General features: G+C 39.2%; 1 protein-coding gene across 5 annotated transcripts in view; it reads left to right on the plus strand.

Annotated features, from left to right (window-relative positions):
- The first annotated feature begins 140 nt into the window (after positions 1-140).
- The window catches only part of trak1a (trafficking protein, kinesin binding 1a), a 36861-nt gene continuing 13664 nt past the window's right edge, over positions 141-23337 (plus strand). The window contains exons 1-2 of one of the 5 annotated variants that reach the window (XM_026370313.1): positions 141-423; positions 12275-12469. Coding sequence is in view for 2 of the 5 variants with exons in the window: in XM_026370311.1 (XP_026226096.1) it covers positions 19220-19421 (202 nt within the window). In the remaining 3 variants the exon portion in view is untranslated. Of the gene's footprint in view, positions 424-6198; positions 6429-9411; positions 9627-12274; positions 12470-18939; positions 19422-23337 lie in introns of those variants that run through there. The other 4 variants (XM_026370314.1, XM_026370312.1, XR_003299543.1 and 1 more) reach the window with 4 other exon arrangements.

Below are 23337 nucleotides of genomic sequence, written 5' to 3' on the forward strand. Positions count from 1 at the left end.
ATTTTAAATGTCGTGCTTTGTTTATGTAGTTCTCATATGGCACAATCCTACAACGACGAGTTGTGCGTTTTATTTTGAAATCAGCCACACCGGATGTACCTCCATGTTTCTTCTACGTGAACTTTGCTCTGCTCAGCAGCTTTGTTTCTATCAAACCTTTCAGTCACAACAGCAAAAGGAGCCAAACAGCTTCACAAGTTTTGTGAACAGACTCAGGACTCACTCTACATCACCTCCGAATTCACCTCCTGCATTTACCGGTTTATCTGGCTTGTGTTCCGCCTGGTTTGTGGGTTGATACTCAGACACCGGGTCCTATCTTAGTATTTTGGCCCAGCACATTGTGAAACAGTGAAGTGAGCCGTCGGTCAAAAGAGAAAACGGAATTATTCTTTAGGGAAGTCTGCGCTGTCTGACGAAACGGTAGGAAGACTTTTGTGTGTTTGTTAAAGTCTTATTTTTGAAGTTTAATTGTTTAATGGTGATACTGGAGCAGGTGCAGAGTGGCCGGTGCTCGGTTTGGTAACTAGCGGTAGCTCTTCTCCCAGCTCCTCATGTTAACGCTTCATACTAACTTCTGACTCGATACGTGCTGTTTCACATTCATCTGCTCACTATCTTGCTCAACTTTGCATTAGACGACCCATGGAAAGACCTGTTTTTGCACGGGGACAATGGGTTTGGTGTGTTTTCTGGTGAATACAAGTGAAAATGTCCAGTGGTGAGGGTTTGTCTCAGCGACTTGTGGGCACGTTTTAATGAGATTGATCTAACGGTAATCCTATCACACCCAATCTGCTTCCACTCGTTAAAAGGGACTCAAGTGCCCTCAGCCTCCAGAAACAGATTATCACAGCTGCTGCTCGGGGACTGTGGCCAAACCAGTAATGCCAAGTGACATGAGGTTATTAGTTCTCCTCTGGTTAGTCAATTAGATCTATGAGTGTTTTACTACTGCTAAGTGTCCTCTTTATCACCACAGTAAAAGTTACTACTTTATATGAAATCACACTGTGGATATGAAACTAGTCTGTGATCAAACCCTGTTTCCTCCCTAAACCTGTACGTAATATCTGTTCACACCTTTGCATGTATGTCCTTAGAGTTTTTGAGGAGTTTGTTTTGCAGTTTTCCTCAGCGCTACTGCAGATGAGGAGAACTTCTAGGTCAGTGCTAAGAATCCAAATAAGATTCCTGCTGGTGTTGCCAACTCCCAGCACATGATCTGTGGAAGGCGTGCATACTGTCCCAACACTCGGACACACTCAATGTTAACACAGACAACCATGAGCCAGGAGCAGGACCTAAACAGCTCATATGTCTGACAGACAGAGGGGCCGACAGATGGACTGTGTGTGTGTGCGTGTGCGTGTGTGTGTGTGTGAGTACTAACCAGTATTCATTTTCATAGAGTTCTGAAAAAAAAAGCATTTCACTTACACAGTATAATTGTTATTTATAGTTCTGGTGTTACAGTTCATTGAACTCGGCTGAACGGCTGCAGCTGTTTGAGCAAAACATATGCATTCTCGTTAATAGTGAATCATGCTTAAGTGTGAGTAACATAGCAAATAATATACAAATATATTGTATATTCTTACAATATATTTAATATTTCAGATATTTAGTTTGATTACCAGAAGATTTGTTCATGTCTTGTCTCATGTGAGACAACAACACATTACAAACTTTATCCAGGTCACGTATAAACTCTTCAGTGCCTCTAAACAAGGCTGTGACCGCTTTCTCTTCTTTCATCTCATTGTATATGCCATTGATCCCCCTCTACCATAAGTTCATTCAGGTCTCTATCTATAATTTGATAAAGCAGGGGATGTCTTCCTTCCCATACTCACTTCAGGGAGGTGGTGGTTACATGGCATGTGCAGTGCACTGCAGTTTTAACTTGCTTTAACTCATCATGTGACTTGTTGATTTTAAAAGTCCAGTTGCAGCCTCCTTCTTCCCATCTTTTCTCAACGTCTCTGTTTGTCTCCCTCTGCACTTGTCTTTAGCAGGACAGATGAGAGAACAGTGGTTGAATGAGGAGAGTAGAGCCAGAGACACACACTGGATAGAGTATCACTTGGACAGACAATATTTCTCCTTTAGCCCTCTTTTTTTTGTCCACACCCTGCACCATCAACCAATTGTATCACTGAGACCACACAGATTGAAACTTGTTTTAATGATTTGATTAGCAGGACAGGACGGAGCACGTCCCTTCTGCAGCTTTGCTTACATTAGATTTTTAGAGTTGAGCAGAAAGGATTTGCTGTGGTGAACTTTGTACCAGACACAATGGCAATGCTTGTTTACACTGATCACTCTTTCTCTGCCACTGTGAAACTTTTTAAATTTGTAATTTGATCATAATTTCTTCCTGTAAAGCTAATGCCTTGCCTCCTGTATGTTACATTAGTTAGTTCCTTAACAAGTTAGATGGTAAAATTCACCCACTCAGGTGTTTCCAGTAACTATCCACTTAGATGGTGAGCAGAGCTTTGTTGAAGACAGGGAGAGAGAGGTAGTTGTCTGTTCGCGTGAGAGAGAGAACAAGATCTAATCGGTGACAGTGATTTGTGTGTTCATTTTTTGTATCCTCTTTCACTTCTGTCCTCAAACTGACACAAGGAAAAGATGACTAACTGCTCTGTACTGACCATGTACATCTTCACACACTAACCAGTACTAACTTACTGTAAGCAGGAAAATTCATAGTTCACTTATGTCTTGATTAACTGAGTTACCATCAGTAATGACGATTATCAGATCAAGTTTTTATTAAATAGGTCTAAACATTTCAAAACAAAAGTCTTCTTAATGAAGTAATGCATTCAATTTTCTACTTTTATCAGCTCTGTGTTATCAGATTATTTGGTGAGCTCCATCTGTAAAACCTTTTTTCCCCCTGAGTAAAAACCATTGTTTTTTATTGTATCCCACATCAGCAGAGGATATTGGGTTATTGATTGGATCCACTGATCATAAAGTGGCTGACAGGATGGGATGCAGCCTGGACTGACCTTTATTTAAATCCTCACTGAAACATTTTGTTGGATTTTCCATTAAATGCTAAACTCATCAGTTCAGTGACAGTGACAGTGACAGTTTGACTACTAGTTTGAAAACTATTCTTTGTAACATTTCATCAATCGTACCTGAGCCTGTGTGCTTTTATACTTACTGTATAATCTCCTGTTTGTGTGCAAAGGATAATGTGACATGTCTTTGGTTTTCAGTTACAGCCAGTGTTTACTGTACCCTGCTGATTTGTGTCAGTCTCTAATAACTGGTGATTTAATGGCAGGAGATGGTCCTCTCATTATGGCAGTGTTATGAAGGCTGTTATGAAGCAGACTTGAACTTCTCAGCACAGTGTGGGGGGTGGGGGGTTCATAGCATAGAATGTTCACAGGAAGTTGTTTCTGGTGTGCACAGTGTTTCCTGTGTTAGAGCTCCAGCTGATCAGTTAGATGCTGTTCTGTACAGGCACTGATGGAGAACCAGTGGAAATGGTTATCTATCAGCAATATGCATTTATATTCCATTAACCAGGACACACACATACAGACACACACATTGCATCACTAAAAACGAGCACTACAGCCAGCACAAGTGGTCTACGTTATCGGCTATTGAAAGTTGGAAATCCCCTCTAGCAAGGACAAACATCAGCACTCAGCTGCTAAAAAGTTCTGCAGAGGTATGTATTGATATACAGTAGTGTCATAATACCTAACAGCAGACAGGTTTACACTTCAACTTTCTTTAGCAAACTGGTTAAACGGTTAGCTCATCAACTGAATAACAAAACGCATACCCATAATTTTGTTTTGTGGTTCCGACTCTGTAGTGTGTCTCAAAGCCTGGATGATTATTAGATAGATCACAGCTTTTTTTGATGTAAAATAAGCAACATGTGCATCATCAAAAAGACTCCTACACATATTTCTGTACAGGATACACTGATAATCAGTCTAGTGTCATGTAGTTTACTGAAACGTGTTTCTTCATCAACACTTAACAGATTGTGGTTGAAATTTCTATTTAATTTTTGCATGCCAAAAAAAAATAGAAAACAAAAACCTCACTACTACTGTGAGTGTACTTGCTATCATATCTGCCACAGAGCAACAAGCATAATGTGATAAGTAGTGCTGCAGTTTTCAGACACTGTGTGTTCAGTGATTCGATCAGGATGCGCTTGAATTCTTTCACATGCCAAAACATAAAGTGTGTGTGTGTGTGTGTCTGAGCTGGTCTTTTCTGTGTAGATGGGCCAAGTGTTGTTTGTGATAGAGGTTTGGGTGGAGCTGAGAATGAATATTTGTGGTCTGTGTTGTAATGTCCATATTGTTGCTGTTTAAAAAAAATCCAAGGGGTGGGGGGAACCCTATTGATGTTTGTAATTTTACATTAAAATCATTCATGATTTAAACTGGCAATCCAGGCCCTCTGGTTGTATGTGACTCGTCCTAATGGACACCTTACTTCACCTGCCAAGCGTAGACTGAGTATGGATGGCTTATATACTCAGGTGAAACATAGCTTTGCACTAGTTAGTGTATAGATTATAGGATGAATGCCACTGTAGGCACAGTAAGACCAAACAAGTAAAACTTTGGAGAGAGCTGAATGTAATTTAATGTAAAAAGAGAACAACACCTGGAACACTACACTTTTTTTAAATTGAAAGAAAGTGGAAAGCCACACCTTTTCCCCAAGAGAAGAGAGAAACCACAGTTATTATTGTGTTCTTTTCTTCATTGGGATATTGTACTTCCTCTGATCACAACCCAGCCCTGTCTTTGTCATTCCACCAAAGCACAGTACAGGGTGGGAGTGTTGTGGTCATAACATTACTGTAGCTCCTGGAAATATGTTACTGCTTTACTTGGAAATACAGTTCTTTGGTCAGAATTATATGTAATATAAATAGTATAGTGAAATCATTCTTTCACATTTTGAGCCCGTAACAATCTTGTGTCTAATTTTTCCAACTTACTACCTTTATTAGGAATTATGTTTCAGTAATCAGAAAGACTGAATGACTGAGGTCCTGACCTATAGCAGAATCCTCTTCCTGCAGCCTTGTGCTTGTTTTGTGGTGACTGTATGCTTTGTTGTTGTTAGCAACGGTCTTAGGGTATTTGGATGTCTTGACTAAATAATGGAAACTGTGTGACCTAAATCATACCTTCCACTAAGCATTAGGTTATGACTCAATATGTCTAAGAGAAGCATGAGGTGGAAAAATAAAGATGGGTAGAAATAGAAGGATGACTGTAGATAAATACAGGAGAAGGATTCTATACTCAAAGGTTTGTTGGTTTTTAATAATGATAGAGGGATACTCTGCAGGACGTGTGTGTTTTCAAGAGATGACTATTAATAGAAACTTAGCCAAGTTCCTCTACAGTGCTGGCCAGGCAGCCTGCTGCTAAGTGATAGAATTGTGCTGTACTTCTTCCACCTTTTCCTTAACTTAAGGTCAAACACAGCTCCATTTTCTCCATGGACCGATTCTCATAGTCTTTCAATACTGCCATTGTTATGTACTGTATCTAATGTATATTATTTTTACTAATTTTACTAATTAATTTCTATCTTTTACACAAATTTTAAGCTCTTTAAATTATTGTATAGTATACACTATATACTATAAGCTAACTAAAGTAAAGTAGCACAATACATCAGGTACTAATTTAACTCTTTTTGGGACTCTAGCAATGATTATATTCCAATATCCTGCATTTAAAGTTATTTAATATTAATAATATTTAAAATTATGAGGGACACAAAAACACTTTATTAGCCAAAACACTTCAATTGAGTGCAAACTAAATTGTCTATAATTATGTATTTGAGTGTGTGTTCTGTCTATGAATCAGCCAGCCACCATGCAGATGAATGTGACATCATATTTATAAATACTACCAGTTTTTATTACACCAACTCACTATAATTCTTCTCCTGTTGTCTGCTTTTTTTCTTTTTCAGGCGTGCAGTGAAAAAAACCTCTGTACATCCAGGTGCATTGTTCTGATTCTCCATCTGCTTCCACCTCTCCTGTGAGACACACACTATTGTCCTCTCCAGCTGAGTAATGCACTCAAGAAAAATCTAGTTTGGCCTTGTTCTGTACCAAAACATCCAAAGTTTGTAAATGGCTAGTCTTACCTTAAATCGGTAACCACTTAGCGCCAAGCTGGACCCGAAGACTCCATCTCCCCACACCTTTTCCTGCTCCTCCGCCCTGCCCCCTAAACAGCCGTCAGAAGATTTACACAAATCTCACCTGTATAACTTAGAGCTCTCCTTGGCCAGAGAAGCGGTGGAAGAGGAGGAATATGTCAGTGAGGCGCATCTGCCAGCTGCAGTCCACGAGTTTACGGCCATCTACAGAGATGCTGAGACCATTACTGGTAATGTTGCATGCATACTATAACTAAGGGGAACAGAATTGAGTAGAATCCATTAGTGTACAATCAGCACCTACAGTATATACAGTAATTAATTTGTCAAACATGTGCTCCTTTCAGTCTGGCTGCATTACCATAGAAAAAGAATTCTTACGTCTGCTTTTAACCGCGGTAAATGTTTCTAACAGCCGACAATCTATAATGGTCTTAGAATAAGCTGGGAAGGACATTGCAGTGTGTGTGTTTGTGTGTTTGTGTGACAGAACCATGTGGAGCTGTGAGAAACTGTCCTTCTCTATGACCCTTTTCTAATCTTACATCCTGTCAGTAAAGCAGCTCCAGGGGACCTCAGCTCTGTGTATAAGCCAGCATGTGAAAGAGGGAAGAGCTCTCAGTGGACTGCCTCTGTCAAGTCCTTTTTATTCCCCTCATCTTTCTGTCTGAGAGAGCTGAGGGACACTGAGGTCCTGTCTCATGGTCAGAATTAGCTGCTCTATGGCTCGTCCCCTTTCTTTTTACAGTTTGAATGAGTCTGTCTGGACCAGTTATCTTTGAACACCAACTTTTGTGTGAGATCACATGAAGCATTTAATAAATATTGATGCTAATCATCTTGCAGTAGTCTGTATTGTCCCAATCTGGAAACAAACACTAATGACAGACAAATCTTCTCTGGGATACTAGACAGAGCTGAGCTCAGTACCACTGCAGACTGTGTGGCCATTAAAAGTCAGCACAAGGTCTCTTTCCAAGTCTTGGTGATGAAACTGTTGTGACAGCGCAACAGCCATCAGGCAGAAGCACCAAACTTAAGAGTCAGTTTGCAGTGATTTACACTGTGACAATTTGTAACCTCACAAACAATGGAAAAACATTCTCACAAGCACACTTTACTTGTATTTTCTTCCTTTTGTTTGAACACCATGGTCCCCTAGGATGTTGATCTTGAAACAATAGATCAGCAGGAAGCTTTTTTCATTCTAGTTGAGTTTGCAGCCCTGTGTGATGGTCTATTGTGTACTTACAGATCTGAAAAGACCCTGAGAGCATATACAACATTTTTGTGGTCACTGGATCAGTGTGTTAATGTCTACTTCCTAATGGACGCTCCCTAACCTTGCTTATGCAAGCAGTTGGTGGTCAAAGTAAAAGCAGCATTGTATAGTTCAGTCCAGTGTAGTCAAAGACACTAGCTTTGAAGAGCTTATATTAGCTCTGGCTTTGTTGAAACTGTGTCAAGTGTCAGAAGTTTTGCTGCAAAATGTTTGTGCTTTTTCATAATTGCATTGCATTATGGTGCAAGCTGCTGTTAAATGCAATTCTCAAGTTCAGCCGTATTATCAGTCAGACCAATTCATACTTGACATTGTTTCTTGGTTCTTAGAATTATTTTGGTGACATGTTGATGCAACAACCATGTAATGTACTCCATTTCTCAAAATCACATGGTGAAATGACACGCTTTGGTAATATCTGCTGGACTCGTGACAATTAAGTCAGTCAAGGGCAGGGCAACTGAAGAGGTTGGGTCAGTGCTTCCTCCTGCTGGTATGGTATTACTACAACAAACTTAACTCAGATGTGTAATGTTACATTTTAAGTTCCTCATTGTCCTTTAGTTTTTTCATCCTTCTCTGTCTTTGAATTCTTTCTCACTGAAGGTTAACGTCTGTATGGAAGTTTGTATGTGTAATTTCACTGAGTCTAGCGGGTAAATAAAGACAAAGGGCTGAATAGAGGAACTCGTTGCCATGGGGCAGCTCCTGGGTGTGGGATTAATTCTCTGCGGTTACCAGCCAGGAGTGATGTAAAGAGTTGAGTAACTGTGAAATTATGGGATGCTTGGTTAGAGAGATGAGAAACAAGCAAACAGAGAGGGGGGGGGGCTGAGTGAAAACAAAAAGGACAACGATCCTAATTGAGACAAAGTTATGTAAGTGGACAAACAGTAGAATCCAAACTGCTGAGTGCACTGCTGATCTGTGATCCGGTGAGACAGACAAACACACTAGAGACAGAGCCAAGTCACATAACAGACTGAAATTCACTTTTGTGAACATTTACAGCAGGACTGTCGGTGTGGTGGACTTGGTAGTGAAGTAATTTTGAGAGATTTTAAATGAACTTAGGATCTGTCAGATGTAAGCTGCACCCATTTGCTTAAACTGTTTTTTTTGTACATGTTTGGTCATGTGCATACATCCTTACTTGTTTCCAGCTCATGCATCTGCATAAGTTTAACTTTTACTTAGTTACTTACTAGTATTACTTTGTTGTTCAGTGTTGTCATTTAGGAATTCATTTTGGTTGTTTTTTTCAGTTTTTGTTTGCACGGGGCCTGAACAGGCTTGCTGGGTTCAGAGATTTACAGGGTTGGTGACATTTGAACACCTCGGTGGAGCCCTCCACACGTAGCTCTTATGGGCTGCCAGTGATATTTGACCACAATGACGTACTCTCCTGTATTTCACGTGATTACCGCCTGTGACCAGGAGCAGCTCAATCTAATTCTGGACTGTGCTGTAGCGTCTTGAGAAAAGCATGTCAGTATTTGGTTGAATGGCTTCAATGTGGAAAATGAAGTGCATATTAAGTGTATTAAGTGACAAGTTCCAATCAGAGTTGCAGTACATAAACTTTTTTTCTATTTATTATGCTATTTCTTAACTAGACGTAACACCCACTACTCATTGGTAAAAGAAATCTCTTTAATCACATAGTATCTCAAATCACATATGAGTTTAAGGCAGCGATGTCTGCTTCAGCAGTTGGAGACAGTCTACAGTAGAACAGAATCAGCTTCAAGCTTCAACTACAGTGTGTATGTGTGTATGGGTGTTAGCGGAGCTTGTTGGAAGAGTCTAGCTTGGTCTGTAGAGTGTCAAAGAGAGGAAGAGAGAGAGGGGGCAGAGCAAGCATGGGGCGGTCCATGTGGATCCCGTCACTGGCATGTCAGGCATGACGAACCAGTTTGGCTCTGCTCTCTTCTCCCCTTCAATCCTCCCTCCCGCTTCTTCCTCTCTCTGTCTCCCAGTGCCGTTCTCTAAAACTTTAAGTACCTTCTTTCTCTCTCACTCTCCCTCCCTCCCAACGTGCTTTCTTTCTGGCCTCTCTTTTTTGTGACCTTGCCTTCTCCTGGTCCAGCGGAAAATGTGATTGAGGGCAGGAGAGTTGGTGGTTGTTGGGCCTCAGGCACCATGAGTGAGTACACTGTGCATAGCGTGGTTTTCTACCAGATTCAGCTTGTCTCTGGTCAGGTTTATGACTAGTGGGACTAACATCTGGATCATAGAGTTTCTTTCACAGTTTCTATCTTGCCTGTGTTTGTTTGTCTTATTTTGTTTGTCAGTGAGTCAGTCAGCTGGGACCGTTGGGATTTACAAGTTAAATATTTGTAACCGTCAGTCTATGTAATAAAAAGGTTTAAACTTTAAAAGGTTTTTGCACTGTATTGTTTACCAGGAGGCAGACATGTTGTCCTTGGATTTAAATCCTATCTAAGGTAACATTTCTTAGGTTTTATCTAGATGACTCTGCACTCTGACTCTGACACTCGTTGAGTGTTTGTGTGGGTCAGTTAAAATAAAAATACATTTTGTTTAATGCTGGCACTTGTTTCTGATCTAGAACATTTGTGAACTGTGTTACTCTGGTTTGATCAAACTATGTGACTGTGGTTCTGCCTAATTGTTGATCATCAGTAGTGTACAGTATTGGGAGATGACTGAACCTGGTTTTAATGCTTGTCGTTGCCTCTGTGTACTCTGCACATGTTCCTGTGTTTATTACTCAGACCAGCAGTGTGACAGAGGCTTGATCTTATATGTGAACTTGAACTCTCTTCCTCTGGTGTCTACTGGCTGCTTCATAATGTTCTTAGTTTGTCTTCTTTGTGCCTGCATTCAACCTTTTCTAAGTTGAATAACTTGTCTGCAGTTTTATATTGAGTCACTGTTTAATAGTTTAGTTCATAGTTAAGAGTGAACTATAGATCGTACTACATCCCTGCTAGATGTAAAATTGAAAAAAGAAAAATGATGACATTTTCTGAAATATTCAGTTTACTTTCTACTGTCCTAGTTAACTTGTTCCTATTTTTAAACACTTAAAAAGGGATTGTTTTACTGAATACAGTATAGACACAACTTGTGCTTTCTCCATTGACCTTTTGTCAGCAGACACAGCAATGAATGCTTTGTGCTATAATTATCCTCATTCACATCCTATCAGTTGTCATTTTAGGAACTGAAGTGCATTGGTCATATTTCATATCAGTCCAAAAGAGAGAGGTTGGGCTTCTGAATGAAAACACCCTCTTCAGGAATAAGTTTATTTGAATATTATTTGGTTTCAATTTAAAGATAGGTTGATACTCCGCCTGTACAGACAATAAAGATTTACACAGTACATGGTAACAGTGTGTACTGTGTTTTTAAAAAAGACAAGATTTAAAATAAAAATTAGGCATAGATAAATTAGTAAAAACAATTAATGGTCAAATGTCTAACACTGACATCTGTGCTCAATGAATGATTTCCATTTCATCTGCTGTGTGTGTGTTTTCTTTTTTCAGCACAGTCAGTCATTCAGTCTGGATTAGCAAACTGTGAGAGACATCATTGTTAGAGCAACATAGACAGACAGACAGCAGAGGAGAGCGACAGAGCCAGAAATAGAGGGACACAGTGGAACAAAGGACATTATTTTTACTGTACGATTGTAATCTTTCTATCCAAGAGCTTCTCAGTTCCACATCTGTGTGGAGAAACTGACTAAAATATTCTGTATCTGAACAGTGAGAGTGTGCTCTGTAGTAGAGCACGGAATTTATGCTTTTTTTAATAGCACACTAAACTTGTGTGAACAGAGAGGCACATAGCTGAAAGCTTAGGTAAGATTGTTTAGCTTTCCACAGCAGCACACAAAGTTTTCCACAGCAGCACACAAATTTTACTCCCAGTTTTGCTCTGTAGTTTGAATTAGGAAGCTGCTGTTTACTTTGTGAAGATGTTTGATGCCATAAGTGTTAAAGATGAGCTCTTTTACATTTTTACCCTGTAAAAAACATACCAAGTAAAAACATATGTGAATTATTACAATACCAAATTCTCCATGTTATTGTTTCCTTTTTTCAGTGTCTATGATTTTATTTGTTTAAATCCCTGAAGTATCCATGCTTGTCCTTTTCTCAGGCAGTAGATTCTTGAACTGATAGTAGTGAGACCTCCCCTCAAACTGGCCTCACGTGTGCCTTTCTTTTGCCTCTATCAGTTTAGATTTACTAGATTTGACAAGTATACTGAAACATTAGCAGTGTTTCAGTATTCAGTTTCAGAGACAAAGATGTATAATGATATAACTGTTTGCATTAGAATCTTTTTGATATGCAGTATTGCAGACAGTAGCTTATGTTGTGGCACAACATGAGTTATTTTAATGTTTTTTTTCTTAATGTAAACACAGTCACATGAGTTGCATTGTACTGCCACACTCCAAGTAGACATCTGATTTAACTTAACTGAGGATCCACATTGACTCAATTTAACTTTCAGCTGTACTCAATTGTTAAGTGCTACAGAATTGTTGCAATTGAAGGTTTGTTCAACAACTGGCCAGTAGAGGGTGTCCTATACTTTCAGTTCCCTCAGAATTGTCGTACTGGTTTTGGACTGCTTTTTAAATAATACAGTTTTCCAGTATGCATGTGTATTATGACTCAGAAATGCATAACTATGGAAGTCTGCATTATCTATATCTACAGACTAAGGGATGTACCAAAAAATAACAGAAAATAATATTGTCAAGGAAAAGAACAGTTCTGTACTGTATCTCTCTTTCTCTCCTTGCAGATGTGTGTAACAGTACTGATTTGCCAGAGCTTGAAATTATCAGCTTATTGGAGGAACAGCTGCCAGTGTACAAGCTGAGGGCCGACACCATCTTCGGCTACGACCAAGATGATTGGCTACACACGCCGCTCGTCGCCCCCGACTCTGCCCTCGACCTGACTACTGAACAGATAGAGGAAACCCTCAAATACTTCTGTGAGTTTGTGCTGTTTTCAAATTATATCAGTGGCTACGCTCCTACTATATTTATATTTATTTACATTGAACCTGCAGGAAGCTGTTACTGAGCATAAGAGGGATAATGAGGATTTAAAATTGATTGGGGGCAGAGTTAAAATTTCTAGTGACCTTCAACATGCATGAGAGAAAGTGAGATGACCATCTGCCCGTCACAGTGTGGGTGCAACAGCTGATCATGGTTGCCACAACACACATGCAATGGTCTCTCTGTCACCCTCAGTTGGTATTTTGCTTTCTCTTGCACTTAGCCCTCTGTTCTGCCCTCTAATGCATGTGTCTGCTCTTGTCTTATCTCACTAAGAGTTGTCTATTTGTTGCCGTTTATGGCAGCTGTAAAGCAAATACACTCATGTGGAAGCAAATAAACACACAGACTTATAAAACATGTGCACAGGCTGCACATGGCAAACCAGGGGAACGTGAAGAGTTTTTTTCAATAATTAATTTCTAATTCATGTCTACTTGAATCGTGACTCAGACTAAAAGCAGCTTCTAAAAATAGATCAACCATGTTAGAAATAGGCTTAACCTACATCTGTAGCTTCACCTCGATGCCCCGTGCTGACAAACTGTATACATTTTGGCCTCAGCATGTCTCTGACATCCAGCCAGGCTGTGAGACAGTGATTGGTCTTATTGATTTCAGCCAGGTCATAAACATAGATTCACTGAAATTGTATTACTAATTCTCTGTGATAATTGCAATTATCATAAAGTGATGTGGGAAAAATGTTAGTGATTAATTAATTATGCAATTACCTGTGTTGTCTGATATTTATCTTTATGTAGACCTCCCTTAAGTTAAGTTTACAGGGTAACATGCATGTCCAAGGTGCTATTTATTTATTAATGTGTAATCTGCTGCTTGAGAAGAACATGTTGGGGTGATGATATGGAGACTGACCAGTAGAGAGAAGCTCTGTGTTGTGATGACATTGCACATATCTTACTGAACATGGGAGATTGCGTCTGTTTGGCCCCATAGCCACTCTAGCTATTACCTAGCTGGAAAAAGACTGGGGAATATGGAGGAGGATTAGGACACTGTTCCAGCCAGTTTCCCTTCAGTAAGCATCAGTTTGAAATGTAAAGTTAGCCTATTAGCTAATAATCTTACGTTAGCTCCACCTTACAAGAACTGAAATGTATTAAGGTACATTCAATGTTTCTAACATGCAGTACATTAGCACATCCAGGCAGGTTAACACTAAATTCTGCTCATATTGTCTGTATTGACTGTATATTGGGTTTTACCTTCTGCCATGATGACACCCCACCTTCTGTCTGTCGGTCTGTGATACTTATTGTGTTCATTCATTTTGGATTAGCCACGTCACTTCTGCCAACACTACACTCTTTTCCTGCCAACTGCTTCTGCATGCTGCTCAGTCTCAGGCCTTCGGGTCTGAGCCTGTTGCTATAGCAACCACACAGAAGGACAAAGTAGAGGAGAGGAGGGGAGGATGCTGACATACGAATGGAGGGCGGGAGCAAACTGTTGATGCTGCTCTTACTGATTGGCTGTAAACATCCTCTAATCCCACCCACCCCACTGTGTCATGATTATCATCATTTCTGCTGCAAAACCCGTGACTGCTGCTGCTGCTGCTGCTCACTCCCTCACTCTCTGGATCTCTGTGCTTATTGAGTCATTGTTAGAGATGCTGTGGACCATGTGTACAGCTAGTCCTGTCAATGAGAAAGCAGTTTTGCAAAAGAGAAGACAGTGATTGTAATTCAACCTCAGAAAGACAAAACTCAAGAGGACAGTCTTGCAGGAGCACTAAGCTATAAAACAATGGAGGCATGAGAGGATAGAAGGTGACACATTTGCTGAAGCTTTGGAGTGAAGAGGGAAACTGATGGACAGAAAAGAAAGAAGACATACTAAAGGACAGCAAGATGGCTGAAAGTAATTGGAGATGGAAGATTTACTGATACAATGAAGCATTAAATGATGGACAAAAGGACTATAAAATGACAGTGGGTTTTTTTCTGCTGACAACAGATGATGCAAGTAACAATTATGTGGGATGACATGCAGAAATGGCACCAGCACGACAACAAATATGGAGCATATAATATGCTGACAGTTTGTTACGAGTAAGAGAGAGGCATAGGGTGAACCTGGTCTCTCTCATTAACAGCTGGAAACTACTAAGCATGTGATGCCTGACCATTGGTCACTATCATTTACTAATAGAACTCCAGTGACACCTGGTTATTCCTAGGCATGCTGGGATTTGGGATCATCCATATATGCTACAGCTAGGCATAAGTGGACAATAACAACTGTTTGTCAGAGCACTGAGGATGAAGAGACGAGGCCAGAGCAGAGGCCAGAGGTTTGTCAAGGCTGACTACTATGAACTGGACTGGTACTATGAGGAGTGTACTGATGGTAAGACTCCTGTCTGTTATAATCTGATGCAGTGACATGTAGTTGTTCATTTTAACTACCAACTGCACTAGTTTTACTGGCTATACAGCTGTCATTTGTATATATTGTATACTAAATACTGCAAGTTTGTATATGAAATGTAGGATATACTGTAAGTTTGTCGATACTATGCAACTAAACTGTATGTTTAATCGCATAGCTGTCTAGATTCAACACAAAACTGCTCAATGTCCAGTCCAATATACTACAGTGTATCTACAATGTGACACAGAATTCATGGTATAAAGTTCACAACTTTCATAATGCCAGGTGTATGTGCTATAACGCTGTTTGATAAGCACAAGGTAGGTTTTACAACTTAACCACAGGTGACATATAACCCAGATTAGAAGAGCACTTGTGACAGGACCAAGCTGCACTGGTCACAAATTAGACTCACGAATAGACATTTCTCCACTCAGCATGATCAAAATAGTATTAAAAGATTATTTAGCCTAAAAAAAACACGATACAATGCTTTTTTTTGTCCTCAATTACTTTGTGGCACTTGTATCAGTGTGGTTTCTAAACTAGCTGTTACTGATACTGGAACTACTTCCAAAGATTACCTAGTTTTTGTCTATTAATTAAAGATGAGCATTATAATTATAATGCATTATAATTATAATATAATTATAATTATAATGCATTATAATTTCCATTTGGGGAAGCATAGCTGTTAGGTGGCCTAAGTGAGTTGCTACATTGATCAACCACATGATCAATAACTTACATGTAAATCACTATTAGAATCTGCATCTTCTGCAACACTGATTAAAGATAAGCAACAAAGAGGCATTAATGACAATGCTGTAAATTTATCTGCATGTGTTACAGAATTTGGTGCAGTGATGTGCATTTATGTAATACACCTCACTTTGTTAAAACAGCTAGTGGTGTTATCTTGGTGTAGCTACAATAAGTAACCTGTGTGGGTGATGATTGTACAGACTGATCCACACATACACACCCAAGAGGTGGGGGACTTATGGAGTCATGTGACATATGACTAACAACAGGTTACAACAGTGCTTGGTTTATCAGGAGCCAGTTGGCACTGCCTCCAGCTCTCCCTCCTCCTCTTCTTCTCTTCTGTATGTGTACATCTTTCTGCCCTCTGTCTGATTCTCTCTTCTTGTCTAAGACTTACTGTGTTAAAAGGCAGTAAGTTATGGTTGATGGTTAACTGTATTACTGTCTGTAAGTAATTACATACCTTATATCATGCTTGAAACAATTTATCTATGACCACAGGTGCATATTTGTGAATTTGTTGTATTTTGACATAATTGAAATGTGCATTTAGTGTTAATAAATGATGGATAGAGGGCAAGAATGTGATCTGTTAGTTGTTACATACACTATATTATGCATGTGTGTGTCAAGGATGCTGATGTAGACAGTTATATAACATTTTGAGATGGCTCAGCACCTCCCCCAATGTGAGCTGTGCACTGGCTCTGAGAGCCAGCTGAGGTTTGATTTTTAGTCCTTAGTGATTTTTATAATGTGTGCTGTTAGACACTGACACTAGGTCTTAGTGTGCTTGAAATGATCAGATAACCAAGTGAGAGGAGAGGTGCAGTTCGTGGAATGTAGAGGCAGGAATAGAAAGCAGCTGGTTTTATTCTGAGATATGCAAGGGTGGGATGTGGAAATAGGTTGGCTTATATTTAGCTCACCAATTTTCATTCTGCTCTAAGCCACCCTTGTTTTAGCAGCCTGCCAAGTTTTTCTTTGAAACCATCAGAAGCCTTCAAAACAAATGTCTGGATGAGCAAAGGGAAACCTGGGCCTGGGGCCAAGAAAGAGGTCAAACTATTCTACCAGTGGCAAAGTGACAGTGTGGCGGGGTTGTTGTAGAAGTCTGGTGAGACTTCAGTTTTAATGTGCTTTTAGAAATCTGTTTGTTTGCTTTCAAGTGCACACACATGACTTTCAATTTGTTGTCATCATGATTATGAAAAATGCTATAATTGTTCCTTGGTCATTGCTACTAATAGATCCTTCTAGTTTTTTAGCTAGGGGGACAGACGTTGAGAGTCTTTGTTTTACCTAGAGGAAGTCCTTGATTCTCAGTATCCTTCTAAACATTATGTGTAGGCTAACTGTTGAATTGAAGTATGTTAACAGAAACCTAACAGGCTTTTGAAAAGGGAGAGGCTGTAAAGGAAAAACAAGTGCAGTGTGAAGACTGAATGTGACCAGAAAAGCAATGGGAGAGGAACGCTACTTAGTGGTGGTGTTTGACTCTTTTGTTGCCTGGAGCATTGTATTTGGAGGGCCATTGACTAGAGTTACTCAAGCATTAAGGATGGAACTGAGCTGACATCAGTTTTCTAGACCAATTACAGTAATTAAACTGCTTGAGCATTGACTAATGAGCAGAACAGACCAGTTGCTTTGATGTGGCCCATCTGAATTTATTAAGGACAGGGTCTCTCATCTAAGCTTAGATGGCCATGTGACAGTTTGGTTAGTGTGGAAAGAAAGACTGAAAACTTATATATTATATAAGAGTGACATTTTCTCAAAGACATGTAAGTCTTTTTCTGCATCTTTAATATGCCACTACATATGTATTTATTACTAAATGCTAATGAGGACTGAGCGTCCTTGTTTTCATAGGACAGGTTAATTAAAGTGTACACAGATGAGCACCCAGGATGGTTGGTTGAACGTTGTGACTAAGCAATATCAGGAGACCTGCTGACGCTTAATCACTCCGCCTCAGCCCTGAAATTTGACTGATGGATAGATAAAGGTTATAATCTAATGGTGAGCTTAAGTCATCAAGCCACAAAGACGTCTCTGAAACTTAGTGCTTAACTAAAGTGGAATAACAGACATTTAAGTGTTATACTTATAAAATTTAAGTAGTAATATAATAATAATAATAATTCAATATGATATTATATTCATATGTCAATAGAGACAAGTTTTGAAGCTTTATGTCCATTTTACAGGAACCCCAGAAATACATTGCAGCCTGATGAGCTTGACCCAGAACTGTCTTTTTATTAATAAAAGTTAACTGTAGCTGTCGTGCCAGTTGTCTATGCAGAAAAATGCTTTTGTAATGTATGTTTGAAAAATTTTGGAAGTGGATTTGAATTTTTAAAAGGGTGTCTTTCTGGACTTGATGCTTTCTTTGTGTTTGTATGTCATTGCTACTGAATGCCTGAGGAAACATTCATAACATTAACTTCTGTACCCCTTCAAGAATTAAATAGCTTTGTGGCCTGTATAGTTCACAAACACTCACTAACTGCTTATCCTTGACACGTCACTTAACTACCTACTGCCTTAGTTGTACAATAACGACGTCATGTCAGTAACCTGTCTCTGTACCACATCTGCTTATTCTGGTCCAAAACCAATCTTCTCTAATTTATGGAATAATTTGATCTCATTGATCTCATTCAGAGCTAACTCCTCTGAAACAAACATTACAAACATTAGTTAAATATGTAATGTGTACTTGTGAAGCTTTCACTTTGTCTGGCCCCACCCTGGAAATAGGTGCATGTCTATTATTGTTTGCTCTTCCCTTCGCTTGTTGTCACCATGCAGGTTAAATGGACTGTACCAAGTTCAGTTTTCACGTGAGGGGGGGTTACATAAAGATTTACTTGCAGTATATTAGACTTGAGACTCACCTGAGAAACAGGTGACTCACTCAGAGCCGGTTTCCTCCTGTAGGTGCCAGCCTTAAACATTTAAATATGGAAGGTTGAATTGGTTGAACAGCTGAGGATTACAGGGATACAGATAAATATTACAGATTATTATTATTATTTATTAATTGTGTTAAATGTATTTTTACCTAGTTTTATGACCTTAAATTGCTACTAGACAGTTTCCTGTTTGTGTGTGTCCACCCCCTTTTGTGGTGAAGTAGAGCAAGCTGTTCACTGACCAGTCACAGAGAAGTGGAGGAGGAGTCAGGTTCTCCGATTATCACACAGAGCGACCTAAGGGGACAAATGATACACACATTTAGAAACTTAGCAGACATGATACAGCAGACACTACTTGGCAACCAATGCATACAGACATGCAGAATGGAGTGTTTAGAGAGGGTGTAAAAATACACACCTTCTCTCCTTTATGGATCAAAATATTGTTAGGTGTTTGTGTGTGTGTGTCTTTTGATTCATACTTTAAAACGCACACACACAAATGCACGTAGCATCGGAAGAGGCCATGGCATTGTACCTGCAGGCTTTGTGGTTAACTGGTTCACCATAGTGCCAGGGAAGAGGATGGCCTTGTTCACAGCTGCCGAAGATGAACTTGAATACTCCTACCAACCAGAGGAGGATGAGGAATATGCTTGCCGTCCCTCTAGTGAAAGCACAGAGCAGGAGGAAGATGAGGAGGAATATGTCTGTTTTCCCACGCATGGAATTACACAGCAAGAGGAGGAAGAGGAGATGGATGAAGAGCAACAAGTTCTTTGTGAAGGTAGTCTAGCCTTTGTAATCAAAGGAATTCCCCATTGTTCTTCTATTCAGTGCTTTGTGGATCAGTTTGCTTTGTGTATCTGTGAATTAATGGAGACCTGTTTAACTTTTTTTTTTAAAACCTGGCATGTTTCCTACAGGCTGTGGCTTTCTCCTGCAGTTGTGGTCCTTCGTGTTAGTGTTTTATCTGGTCTCACCACAGCGTGGTTTATCTTCCTGCTCATTTGACATGTTTAAATATGGGCTAGGCTCATTATCACAGCCATCACTCCTATGTTGTATGTGGCAGCATGACAGTTTTCATGTATGTGCAATGTGTGTAAGTGATTCTTTTAAAGTTAGCAAATTAGCTTGTATTTTGTAACATTTTCACAAAATTTTGAACAGACAGGGACACAGAAAGACGTGTACATAAACTAAAGGTAACGTGTGAAGGAAGAAAGCAGCTTTAAAAAAATTAGACAAATAAAAAAATTAGACTAAAAAAACAACTATAATTGGTCTCTTTGTGTTTAATATTTTAGATGTATAGGAAGTATCTGTGTTGACGTTACTGTGGCATAAACATGTTTTTAAATTTGCTGTAAGATGCAGCCTACTCAGTGACCTGCGCAGTTCCACACAGGCTGTGTTTGGGACACTGACTGGTCTAACAAGGGCTCCTTTTTCCATTGAGTCTGTCGTCTTGGTGTTTTGTTTGTTGTCCTTGAACCTGTGTGTTGTCTGTTGCCCAGTGCCAGCGATGATTATTACGATGTCTACCCCCTGCTGCAGAGCAGCAGAACATATAAGAGTGTGGTAAATCACATTTCAACAGACTCACCTAAACACAGTTTTTACTTGGATCATATTGTGACCTTGGTGAAAATACGTGTAAAATCAAAGATTTGTTTCTCCTTTGTCCTCTCTCTGAGAAAGTGAGAGGGGGCATTTATCTTAAGTTCTATCTTGGTTAAAGCGCCAAGAAAATACCCTGATCACCCTCCAATATTAGGTTACACCTCTTTTTACAAAATCTAGATCTAGGTATGACTTCCTTTTGCTCCCAACCCATTTATGGATTAATAAAGTAAATCACTGAACAAAGGTTCCACCTAACCCTAACCCACTGATCTTGATATCACCACGAAATCCTTAATATCTTTTCTTAGTCAATGTCCCACACACACAGTTTTTGTACAAATATTTCATTCCTAGTCTTTTCCTGCTTTCTCTCAACCTAAATACAGTTTTATCTATTTTATTTATATGCTGGTCATTTTATTTACATAGTACTGAGAGAAGTGAACATAGTAAGCTATTTTATTTGTTAGTAGTAGTTCCCTGACCTGGGTGGAGTGTTACCATGAAAATAAGCCAGGATATTCTTCAATCGAAAACACCAAAAGTATGACAAACAGGTTGGAGGTTGCAGCAAGCATGCAGTTTTGTTATACTTAATGTGTGTCAGGGCACGTACACAGTTTTGTTTCCTGGTGATCGCCATGCCAGATTTTTTCCTAAGTAACACTTAACAACTGTTTTAACAACTCAGCCAAAAAAAGAAGGCTATTTGGATGTTTTGCATGGTCTTGTGTGTCCTAACTCTGCACCTGTATCACACTAGTATGAGATATATTTTGTTTGTCATCTAAATATTTGAAGGAAGAAATATCCCTGTAATACAAGGCTAAACCCTAAAGCTGGGGTAGTCAACCCTGGTCCTCAAGGGCCACTGTCCTGCTTGTTTTCCAACTATTCCTGTCCTACCCACTACTGATTACCTGGATCAGGTGTGTTCAGCCAATCAGAAGCTGTAAGTGCAGGAAAAGTTGGAAGACAAGCAGGGCTGTGGCTCACGAGCACCAGGGTTGGCCATCCCTGCCCTAAAACATTGTATGATTAAGTTTCTATAGACTGTGACTAATTTGTTTTTAATTAATACTGGCCCGTCCACTATCTTAGTCCAGACTGCTGACTAGATTGCTGTTATATGTCCAAATTTTTCTTATTGCGAAATGTATGTTTTGAGTGGAAAGACTTGTCAGTTTTGTACAGACATTCAAATTTCCACAGGAAGAATAGTAGGACCTTTAGTGTTACCCAAACATTCCCCTTATTGCCAATTTTAATGTATCTACTATCTTGCTTTATGACTGAATACTGCCAAAACTAAGATGTTTTTGTGCCTTTTAGTGTGTGCTCACATGAGGAACTAACATGGTGAGCATGGTAAACATTAAGCATTAGCATGTTGGCACAAGGATGAGTTGTTTGATGTGTGACGCAATCATAGAGGGAAATATTTTCAATCCTGTTTTAATTCCAAACCACATTAGAATTAAAATCTATAAAAAAGGTTATTTACTCTTATTATCAGATTGAATTACACAAAACATCTTTGTGTAGTTGGCATGTGTGTTTATTCAGTACTGATTAGAATAGAGAAACATATGTAATAATGGATAATAATCATGGGAAATTCCTATATCTAAAGCATAACCAGACAAAGCCTTGTGTCTATGCTTATATAGTGCCTGTGATGTACTGTATAAGGATATGAAAATATGTTGTTTGCATTAGCCAACTACGTTTTGCATTCTGCAAGACCTCTGAGTTGTTGCTATTATGCATGTGCTTGACATGACCTTTGTCCTTTCTAAACTGGAGTAAAATGCTTTTTCTGTGGACATTAAAATAGTGAAATTGTTTCGGTAATATCTTACTGTGCTGCCTGGCACCATATGGCACATTAAGATATATTGGGAATTATACTTCCCAACAGTGCAACGTCCTCACACACCATCTCACTCCAGCTGATGGTGTTAAAATGACTCATAAAACCATCCACACACTCTTCTGCATCTCCATATTTATTCATTTTTTCTGAGGTGATATGTAAATGTGGAACTTCAGTGTTGGAAACCAGATACTATTGAGAAACAGGAAAAGTAGTCTATTGTTTTTGCTGGAATGCTCTTCATGATTGTTTGTGCCAGACAGAGGGATATACACTTACATGTAATCTCTTCTATCAGTAAGATCCTGTTTGAATTTTGACCTGACCTGAGTAAGTCTTCCACCATTTGCTTAAAGCTGATTACCTGGTCATTTAAAGTCAGGGCTTTGTAAGAGGACACAAGGAGTTAACAATGAACTTAAACTGAAATAGGAATGCATGGGTGTGGACCTTCATATTGTGCCTGTGTCTTCATAGTGTGTCTGTGTCATCTTTCGATAACTTATCTTTTCTAAATGGCCAGGTGGGTCGATGAGGTTTCTTAAGGCATGTGCAATATGACTGTAGTATGTGGGCGTGGACTCTAAACAAAGTGCAGTGTGATTCATCTTAGTAAAATGTAGGACAAGAGTGAAGAGTAAAGAGCATATCAAAGTACAGTATGAAATACAACACATGTCCATACTGAGCATTGTAAACACGAAGAATATTTTATAAAGTTAGATCAAGTGAAATTTACACTTGCCATTTCATTTTTATAGAGGATGTATTTAGCAAATATTAGAAACTCTGCTGTGCAATAGCACCTTCATGAAATGGAGACTGAATATAGCATTCAGTTAAAACTGCAGTCGTTTAGCTGGGTGCTTCCTACTTAATTAACAGCCAGCTGAGTGCATATGAAATCTCTACAGGTAGGTGTTAAGCACCCTGTCAGTTATTGTCCAGCTTCGCATCATATGCCACCACAGGTTTTGTACTGTAATTATAGATAGAAGATAGACTTTATTCATTGTGTTTTTGTATGTGTTGGAAACCATGATATACTACAGACAGTACAAATTGCATACACACAAGTGTTTGAATGCATAATGTTATATATAACATAAGATGTGAAATCAAGCAATAAATACTATGAAGGAGCATTAGTAATACATGTTGACTATCTTGATTTAAAATTTAGTGTGCTGCCTTTTCA

The sequence above is a fragment of the Anabas testudineus genome, chromosome 16 (genome assembly GCF_900324465.2).
Source record: "Anabas testudineus chromosome 16, fAnaTes1.2, whole genome shotgun sequence".
Taxonomy (NCBI): domain Eukaryota; kingdom Metazoa; phylum Chordata; class Actinopteri; order Anabantiformes; family Anabantidae; genus Anabas; species Anabas testudineus.